Source organism: Hibiscus syriacus, unplaced genomic scaffold (assembly GCF_006381635.1).
Source record: "Hibiscus syriacus cultivar Baekdansim isolate YM2019G1 unplaced genomic scaffold, ASM638163v2 tig00110348_pilon, whole genome shotgun sequence".
Lineage (NCBI taxonomy): Eukaryota > Viridiplantae > Streptophyta > Magnoliopsida > Malvales > Malvaceae > Hibiscus > Hibiscus syriacus.
In genome coordinates this window covers 1,703,812-1,713,838 of record NW_024062699.1, presented here as the reverse complement: position 1 = coordinate 1,713,838, position 10,027 = coordinate 1,703,812, and the positions used below count along the sequence as shown (strand labels likewise).

The 10,027-nt window shown below is 35.1% G+C and overlaps 1 protein-coding gene across 4 annotated transcripts; it reads left to right on the top strand.

Moving 5' to 3' along the window:
- Positions 1-2,053: 2,053 nt before the first annotated feature.
- On the top strand, positions 2,054-6,285 carry LOC120120806 (BEL1-like homeodomain protein 6). 4 transcript variants are annotated; one of them, XM_039140343.1, is made up of 6 exons: positions 2,054-2,165; positions 2,617-2,754; positions 3,235-4,187; positions 4,322-4,701; positions 4,782-4,842; positions 5,304-6,285. In XM_039140343.1, the coding sequence occupies exons 3-6, from the start codon at positions 3,300-3,302 to the stop codon at positions 5,991-5,993; spliced, it is 2,019 nt and encodes a 672-aa protein (XP_038996274.1). In that variant the 5' UTR covers positions 2,054-2,165; positions 2,617-2,754; positions 3,235-3,299; the 3' UTR covers positions 5,994-6,285. The 4 variants fall into 4 exon arrangements, with proteins under 4 accessions (XP_038996274.1, XP_038996270.1, XP_038996273.1 ...); XM_039140339.1 differs by lacking the exons at positions 2,054-2,165; positions 2,617-2,754 and adding exons at positions 2,263-2,268; positions 2,362-2,463 and having other exon boundaries at positions 3,264-4,187; XM_039140342.1 differs by lacking the exon at positions 2,054-2,165 and having other exon boundaries at positions 2,275-2,754; positions 3,264-4,187.
- Positions 6,286-10,027: the final 3,742 nt, after the last annotated feature.

The window sequence follows — 10,027 nt, the reverse complement described above, 5'->3', positions numbered from 1 at the left end:
ATAAAAAAATTTGTGTTTTTTTTGGCAATTTTTAAGTTTTTTTAAAATAAAAATTTCAAAAAAATATAACTATTACATGTGTCAGATAACGGTCCCTTTTAACAATTGTTATGGTCGAGATATTTAAAATAATAACATCTATAACACTAGACACCTACATTAATCGGGAAAAAAAACTTAAATAAAAAAACATGTATAATTTGAGATTTTTTTTATATTAAGCCTCATATAACGAAACTATCAACAGCTGATTTGTGTGCCTCAGACATATCGACTCTAATAGTAGCTAAATCGAGGGAGTTCAATGAACTCAATAAGCCTGGTCGAAAGCAAGTTTGGCTATGGGATAGAGTGAGGTACATCTCAATATTATTCCTTGAACTGTACTAAATATGTTTAAAGCTTTACCAATGGCTGAAAAAAAAAACATGTCAATATTTCATGGTTTAATGCAACCAAGGGACTTTGTCCTCCGAAAGAAACATGAGCTATATCAATTTTGTTAAAGATTTTTCGTTAAACCTTAACGGCATATAGTTTAATTGATATCATTTAAATAATTAAGTGGTCTAATTGATAAAATTAAAAGAGTAATGGTCAAAATGAAAAGAGACTATAATTAGGTGGACATAAATACAGTTTACCCAAAAGAAAATCAAAGAATAAGCAAAAGAAAAAGCAGAGCCGCCATGGAGAGAGGAAGTTAAGAGAAGAGAAGGGTTTCGGTCCACCAACTGGTTGTTAGAGATAATACTCTTAAACCAAACATAATCCTCAACAATACCCAAAGACAAGTATAAGCTAAACTAAACGTTAGTTAGAAGAAAAAGAGAAGTTCGGTGATATGGGCACCAACTGCCACGCCTTTCCCAATTAAATCAATAAAATAAAATATTAACCAAATGAAAATAAAAGGGTAAACTATTCAAATATCCTCTAAATTCAAGGAGTAATTCCTTTTTGACCACTAAACAAAAATTTCAAATAGGCTACTCAGCAAAAAATTGTATTATTACATATTTAATCCTTATTATTTTTATCTTCTATTGTTTTGGTCCTAATTTTAATTTAATAATTTTGATTTATTGTCTATCTAAGCCTAGAGGAAAATAAATGACACAATAATAATAAGAGAGGAATCAAACTTGGGTGCACTAGGAATCTAAGCTCCACCTACCCAAGTTTGAAAGATCAAATTTATTGAATTAAATTAAAATTAAGAACAAATTAATATAATACATGATAATGATAATGAAGATTAAATTTATAGTTATATAGTTTTTTAACGACTACATCAGTAATTATGTTAAAGGCTAATGGCTTGATTGGTAATATTTTAATATTTAAATGATTTAATTGAAAATATAGTTAGGTGGATAAATAATTTAAGAATTATTTGAGTAGTTTACTCTAAAATAAAATTAGAGTAGATTATACAAATGATTTCCCGACTATAGGGTGTTACTTTATTTAGTTTTCCGACTATTAAAAGTTACAAATAATGTCCCAACTAAGTTATTTTATTAAGTCTCTAACTATTAAAAGTTATAAATGACTATCTAATTATATATGTTCAAAACTCATCATTTTATGTTAAAAATGATTACTATCAGAGCTGGACATTAACATGTTGATTGGATACGATACAATCTAATCATAGAATCATTTAAGCTGTATTTTTCGGATCAACTCTTCATTTACATTATATTACCGAAACAATGCTTAAAACATTATATCACCGAGTTAATTCTTGAAAGTAACGATAATAAAATTGTATTTTAATAATGTCTACAAACATCATTAAAATATAATTTTATTATATTTCAGTTATCAATTTAATATCGAACTCAGACAATCATCAATTTTTTAAAATAAAAAATAAATTTAAAATATATAAATATATAAATTATTATTTTATAATTTTTAATACTCGAAAAATTTAAGAAACCACTATCATATTATGTTATTGGAATATCATTTCGTAATTTTTAATAATTTAAGAATTCAACAAAGTGATATCATATTAAGCATCAGACAATCAAAGAATAAGCATAATAAGCGGTGAATATTGCAGCAAAAGAAAAACCAGAGCTGCCATGGAGAAGGATGAGACAGAGAGAGAGCAAGTTAAGAGAAGGTTTAGGTCCACCAACTGGTTGTTAGAGGTAAAACTCTTTAACCAAACATTTCCTCAACAATACCCAAAGAAGAAAAAGATGAAGAATTTGAAAGAATAAGCAAAAAAAAAATGAAATAAGAGAGAGAGAGGTCAACTAATACCAACTATTACAACCTCTTAAAGCAAAAATGTTTTCTTTTCCTCCAAAAAAGAGATAAAGTTATCATCTTTAGAAGGGAAAGGGGCATCGGGTTCATGCTTGTGTATATGAATCTCTCACGTGGGGTTTGATCATGGAAATGATGGAGGGAAAATATATGATCAGTGAAAAGAGAGCAAAAAAAGTTATAATAATTCATTCTTCACTCTTTTTTCTTTATCTTCTTGTTCCTCTCTCCTTCTGTCTTTATCTCTCGTTGAGTATGATTTTTTATTAAAAAAAATAAGCCTTTTTTCGTGGTTTACTTTGTTTTATTGTTTTAGTTTCGTATCTGCAGAATTCTCGATGAAAAGTGAAGTGTTGGCTTCTTTGTTCTGGGTTATTGGGATAACGAAGTGTTTGGTTTCTTAAAGATTTTGTTATCAATCAGTGTTTTTTAGAATTCCTGTTCCCCACAGCTGTCACTGGTTTTCAGGTATTTTTTTTATTCACAGATTATCTTTCATTTTTGTAGGAAAATTGCCTTTTTCTTCTCTTCTTTCCCTAGTTCATGTCTCCATTATCATCACAAGGAACTAATTTATTGGGATTTACAAATTCTGGGTTTGTCTTTTTTATTTGATTCTTTATTCCCTGTACGCATTACACTTGTACTTTGTTCTTCTTCATTATGTTACCCTGGCTTGAGCTTTTGTTTGTAAATTCCTGAGATTATATGTTAATTGATTGTAGATTTCACATAATTGTTCCCTTTTCACCAACTATATATGCATAGAGAATTGGCTATATCTATATATGTGTGATTCTTGTTTACTCTTTTGTTCGAAGTTCCCTTTGTTGTTTGTCTTTCCAAATTTTTCATTCTTCAGTTTTGAGTTCTATATGACTATCTTCTAAACAGGCTCTAAATTGTTTATAATGGAAGTCGTTTTGATTGCCTGCTTTTGGTTCATAGGATGAGTATATAAGGTTTGGCTTGAACAGGTGGGGCAGGAAAGTTTCGAGGTGCAGAGAAATATTATGGCTACATATTACAATGGTTCTAATAATCAAAAGGATGCTGCTCCGATGATCTATTTGAGAGAACCGGCACCTGGTTCATTTCCAGAGTCGACGAGTCTTCCTAGTAATACAATTATGCATATGAATTATGGGTCGTATTTAGAGGCATTTGCTGGGAATTCTCAGCAACAAAATGATTGCACAGGGATTCAGGCTGTGGAAAGTTCGGATTCGACTCCACAGAAGCAAGAAATCTTGTCAAGCCTGGGTGGCTTGTGTGTTGGGGAGCATGATTTTGGTGCTTGGAGGGATGGAAGAAGTGAAATATTACTTATGCATCCAATGGGCGGTACTGCTGGTGTCCTTCGCAGTGGTCAAAACTCGCAAGGTCAAGGATTATCCCTAAGCCTTGGAACCCAAATTCCCTCAGGAATTCAAATGTCTTCTGTCCCATATCGAAATCTCAATTCGGATTTTGCTTCTTTATTGAGTCCTAATCCATCTCTTACTGGAGAGGGTGACAGCAGGAACGAACAGTCGAGAAATGCAAAATATCTTCCACCTGGTTTTTCTATAGGCAACCAAGATTCAAATAAAGGGGATTTATCTGCATATGGAATGTCGAGTATTTCAAAAGGCATTCCTAATTCCAGATATCTCAAGGCAGCACAAGAATTGCTTGATGAAGTTGTTAATGTTCGAATGGCTCTAATGCAGTGCAATGGAGAGAAAAACCAAAGCTCGGAAGAAAACCGGACGAAGAGTTCCAAAGAGGATGACGGAGGATTAAAAAAAGTGCTCTCAAATCAGCAAGAATCCTCCAATAACTCTCGAAACCAGCTTTCACATGCTGAACGGCAAGAACTACAAAACAAATTAACAAAGCTGTTGTCCATGTTGGATGAGGTAAGAGTCGGGTCACATTAATGTAAGCTTTTCGTAGATACTCTGAGGAGCGATTAAATGCAAGAATAAGTATTGACAATTAAAATGTGTTCTCTCCTTGTTAATGTCTAATAGCAAATAGTTTGTTGATGCAGGTTGATAGAAGGTATAAACAGTATTATCATCAGATGCAGATTGTGGTGTCATCATTTGATGTGATAGCGGGGTGTGGAGCCTCTAAACCATACACAGCACTTGCACTTCGGACTATATCCCGCCACTTCCGGTGCTTACGAGATGCGGTTAATGGTCAAATTTGGGCAACACGTGAAAGTCTCAGGGAGCAGGATAATTCAGAAAATAGTAAAGGAGTAGGAATAACTCGTCTGCGTTATGTGGATCAGCACCTGCGGCAACAGAGAACTCTCCAGCAGCTTGGAATGATGCAACAACATGCATGGAGGCCTCAGAGAGGGCTGCCTGAAAGCTCAGTTTCAATACTTCGTGCTTGGCTTTTTGAGCATTTTCTTCATCCGTAAGTTTTACGTAACACTCCTTACTATTATCTCAAATCTTATTCCTGTTGTACTTATTTCTGTTCCTGTTGTCATCCAGCTACCCGAAGGATTCCGATAAGATCATGTTAGCCAGACAGACAGGCTTGACTAGAAGTCAGGTATTCAAAAACTAATCATCTTACTAGCATGAGATGATACAGATGTGATTAGCAGTGCTTGTTAAATTAGGATTATGTTGATTGTTTCATGCAAGGGGTGTTCACTTGAAGCTTTGCTCGGAAAGTGTTATTATTATGGTTTCAAAGTTTAAAATTAGTGGTGGAACTTGGAAGCATGGCTAAAAAAATGGTAAAACTATTTTGTATCGAGTACGAATACAACTAACTCGTATTGCAAAACATGGGATCTAATTCCTCCAAATTGACGAATAGTCAAATGGTATTTTATTAGACCTATTCTACTCACCCGAAAAACATCAAGTTATTCAGTAGCCTCCTTACATAAAACGTTATTAAATTCAGTTTTTAGTATTGATCAGTATGCTCTCCTTAGACAATATCTGTAAATGATGAAATAATTTCTATATGCTTCATTGCTTATGCCTCGATGATATATTCAGGTTGCCAATTGGTTTATAAATGCACGGGTGCGTCTCTGGAAGCCTATGGTTGAAGAGATGTACAAGGAAGAATTTGCGGATGCAGAAATGGACTCTAATTCTTCATCCGAAAATGATATCAAAGCAACACAAGGCGATACGATGGCCTCTGGGGACAGAGGTGAAGAGGTGCAACAAAGTGGAAGTTCTTCGGCCATGGAGGGAAGTAACACCAGACAGTTGGTGGATTCCAAAGCCGGTCATGTTCCTTGTGTAGTCGATATGACGGGACCAATTGTTGGAGCTGGTTTCCAAAACGTCATGCGACAAGAAGCTGAAACCATGTTACTTAAGCCAAGGGAGGAGCAGAGGCCCAATATCGATGACTCTAACCTCTTGCCTAATGCAATTTCTCATCCAGATGGCGATAGTGGCCAGTTTATAGCAGCTGCTACTGCTTACCACATGTCCGGATTTGGGAGTTTCGGGAATGGAACCGGTGTCTCCCTCACTTTGGGATTGCCGCATTGTGAGGGTGGCGATATACCGATATCAAGTGGAGGTCATCAGAATTTTGTTGCAATGAGAGGGGGTGGCATATATGATCCTGCAGCATCGAGTGCCGAAACATCAGATTTTGAATGCATAAATCCCGGAAACCGGGAACATGGGCTTATTTCCTCTCATTTAGTACATGATTTTGTAGCATGAAATGTGCTTGGCTGCTGATTTACAATGGTTAATCTTGATATTGCTCTCTTATGAAATTGAGAAACTGGAGAGCCATAGCCACGTTTGAAGCTCATCTGAACATTTCATTGTGTTGGGCAGCCAAGGTATTGGTACAGTTGTAATACATCAAAAAACAAATTGATTGTATGGATCAGTATGTTTGTAATGATACACGATTTTTGTTTAATTTGTCAAGGAAAAAATCATGTACAAGTGGTTGCATCTGAAACAAAAAAAACTGATGAAATAAAAGGTAGGAATTGGGATTGTATTTTGTAGTGTAAAAGAATCGAGCTTGAATGAATAAAGTTGTGTTATTGTGTTTGTTTGTTTATTTTTTTAAAACTTTCATATTTGATTCGTTTTTTTTCGTTATCATTTATTTATTTTTTTGAAGATATTCGAGTTTATTTATTTAACTTGTACAAACATGTTTATATTTGCTCATTTAATATTGGTTTAACACTGTTTTTGTCCTTTCATTGAACATTCCATTTATTTATGTAACACCCCAATTTAGGGGCTAAAATTAAGAAATTATAAAGTGGTGGATTTAATTGGTATTTGGAAGAAATTTGGGGATTAAATTGTCAGATTTCAAAGATGGCAGACCGTTTTAAGAAATGCATGAAGTTTAGTGGCTAAAGTCATGATTTAACCAATTTTTATATAGGTTGAATTATAAGTTTCCCCGTGCGCAGGTTCAGCGGAAAATTTTCCAGTTTTCCTCTCCCGTTCTCCCTACTTCGAACTCCGATCTACTCGCCGCCCGACCTCCGATCGACGAGCCGAAACCACCATCGTGTTCGTTGTCAACCGAGGAACAAAACCCCTCAAACCTTTCATCGTGAATCATCTCCGTTCGTCGTTAATTTCAGTCGGAAGTATCGTCGGTAATAACTCGGTTTTAGTTGGTTTTTCATCGATTCACAACGATCGGGTCATCCGTTTACGACACCTCCCGCACCATCGTGTTCCTTGTGCCGTTCCGAGTCCACCGGTGTCCTCCCTTTTCTCCGGCGGCGGCGGCGCGTGTGGAGGTGAAGCGGTTAAAGTTTCCGATTTGTTGAAATCGAGCTCTCCGCCGTTCAAAATTGTGAACCGAGCTTTGTAAGTATCTCGAAATCGCTCAAAATAATTTTTAGAAATTTTTCCGAGATTTTATCACTGTTCACGCGCCCCCACGCGCCGCCACTGCGCGTGGGGAAGACAAAAGTGACCGGTTTGACCGGTTTTAGTGGATAGTTGACCGGTTTGACCGGTCATAACCCGACCCGACCCGACCCGTTTACCCGACCCGTTTACCTGACCAGTTGACCCGACCCGACCCGACCCGTTGACCCGTTGACCCGTTGACCGTTGACCCACGTTGACCGTTGTTGACCAAAACTTTGACCGGCTTTGATCGAGCATTAAACGACCTTTGACTTCGACCGAGTATACCTATCCTGACATTTTTCGACGTTCCAAATCCGATTCCGCTGTCCGTTTTTCGAAATTCAAACCCGAAGACCTTTAAATTGCCGGTCAAACCCGTTGACTTTGATTTTGACCGAATATTCCAAATTTCCGAAAAGTCATATTTTATGCTTTCGACGTCCTGAATCCGAATCCGAAGTCCGTTTAGTCAAATTCGAACCCGGTAAGCCGTCTTTCACTGATTTATCACCCAATTCGATCCGTTTATCGTAATTAAGCTTCGTTTCTGATATAATTTATGTTGATATGTATCTGAGGAATTATTGGAAGTTGAATTGAAGATCAAAGGCGTTCGAATGGAATTTTTATGGTCGATCGGTATTGCACGGAAATCGAGGTAATACTTTACTACCTCTTTATGCTTTATGAAACATGTTGATATTGGTAAATGCATGGATAAGATAATGTTGGTCACTTTTGTGGAGTTGAATAATTTATACACTCGATATGAATGTGGTAGAAATTCAGTAACTGAATATGGATCGAATGACTAATATAAGAGATTGAAAGATTGTTAGAATTAAATTACAAGTTGTGATTTGTGATAAAGAAATTGGCCATGGATTTGTAAATTATATTTTATATCATCAAAGGTTAAATGTTAAAGGTACTTGGATGAGAAATTATGAGAATACTCCGGTAGGGTAAAATTCTGAAAATACCCTTATATTGTAAGATGACAAGAATTGTCCTTGGAAGTTGGTTAATAACTCTGAAAAGATATATTGATTCGGTAAAATTTCATATGTGCATAAGAAATGCTAGTTTTGCTTAGGAAATACGGATAACCGGTTTTTAAACCCGAGGGTTTGTGCAAGATACTAGAAGTCGGTTAAAGAATCATTTTAAGATCAAAGAATGTTTGGGAAAGCAATTAATATAGGATCTCCAAATTATATTTTTTTGTTAAGAGTTAATACCGAAATTATCTGGTTAAGAAATTACGAAAATGCCCTTGAGAGGTAAAATAGTCCAAGTTGACTCTGAATGAGAGAGTAACCTGAGAATTTGTTTTTAAATCGATAAATTACTGATTTGGTTGTTGAGATCCTACCTTTGTATGGAAAATTTTCTGAAAATTCGTTAGTAACATTTGAAAAGACATTTAACCTGGAAATTACCGAATTGAGTAAATACCTGAAGAATGATTTATCGAATGTGTTATTTGGTCAGAATTGTTTGAAAGGACTGAAGTAAGTGATAAGATTAAATTAAATAATAAGATCAGACGTAAGGAAATGATGGAAATACATTGGATCTGTAAAATGACCAAAATACCCCTGGAATGGAAATGACTCAAGAATGTCACCAAGCTCATGAATGAATGGATATACTCAAAGCTTTGTAATGAATATAAAAACGTTGAGAACCAAAATGCCCTTATGACCTAGAATAAGTAAATGTCTTGGATTAATTAAGAAATCCAAATAAACATGGATGTTGTGCTACCAGTAAAAGTTATGGAACGCAACTTAAGTGATCAACCAACGCTAGTGCTATATCATTACCTGAATGATATAATTACCACTTGAATGTTTGTTCGTCTTCTCAAATTTGGATCGATGATAATTCTGGAAGTACTTGGTTCAGCTCAACTTTAGAGTGCATACAGTACTAATAAGTGGGTATTCGTGAGATAAATCAACCACGAATACCAGAATGACTTTATTATATGACTAAATTGAATTGAAAGGGAGTGCAACATGTATTTGAGATTCAGAAATGTCTGAACTATTCTGGAAAACTCTAAAGTAATCGGGATAAACTTGCTTACTAAATGAACTAAGTAACCTCAATGACCGAGGATTAAATAGGTGATTGGATGAGTTTGGAAACATTGTATGAATTGTCCTTATGGGTTATGAACATGAATCAAGTACGTCCATATTTTCTGATATCGTTGAAACATGGAAATGTAATAAAGACCGTTGGAAGATCTATTCAGCGATAATTATGGGGATGATATATTGATATGCATTTTGGTATTAAAGAGTGAATGCATTGGAAGGATAATGAATTGATTTGTTGACATGCATCAGTCTGTGAGTTGTGTAACTTGAGTTGTTTGATAATACTATCGATAGTCATAGATCGTAAATGACTTGAATCTTCGATTACATATTTTGATCTAAAATCAATTCGGTCATGTTTGAAAACGCAAGTAACGCAGAAGGAAAATATTCTGAATACCTCATTTGGTACAATTGGGCTGAAATCCTATGAATTCAAAGTATATTCCTGAATACCCCTGATTGTTTGGGTAATGGAATCACTCGCAGTAAATCTGAATTTAGAATTATTATGTAAAAAGGTTCCTGAACGTTTTCCTGATGCACATGGAAACTTAGTGGAATTCTAAAGTATCAATCAGAAATGTCTGATTATATCGGTTAGAAATCGATTCTCTTCAATGAGATCTTATTCCTGGAATCTGATCAAATTGCACAAGTTCGTGTTATCTATATTGATAACTACAAAATGCGTCTGAAAAATATATGGATTCTCTAGTGTGTTCCTTATATTTTGAAAATAAT

Bases quoted from the DNA above. Each gene is read 5' to 3' on its own strand.
- LOC120120806 (XM_039140339.1), top strand. From the start codon at position 2,413: ATGGAAATGATGGAGGGAAAATATATGATCAGTGAAAAGAGAGCAAAA. The intron at 4,702-4,781 runs GTAAGTTTTACG...GTTGTCATCCAG, and splicing joins TTTGAGCATTTTCTTCATCC to CTACCCGAAGGATTCCGATA. The intron at 4,843-5,303 runs GTATTCAAAAAC...TGATATATTCAG, and splicing joins CAGGCTTGACTAGAAGTCAG to GTTGCCAATTGGTTTATAAA.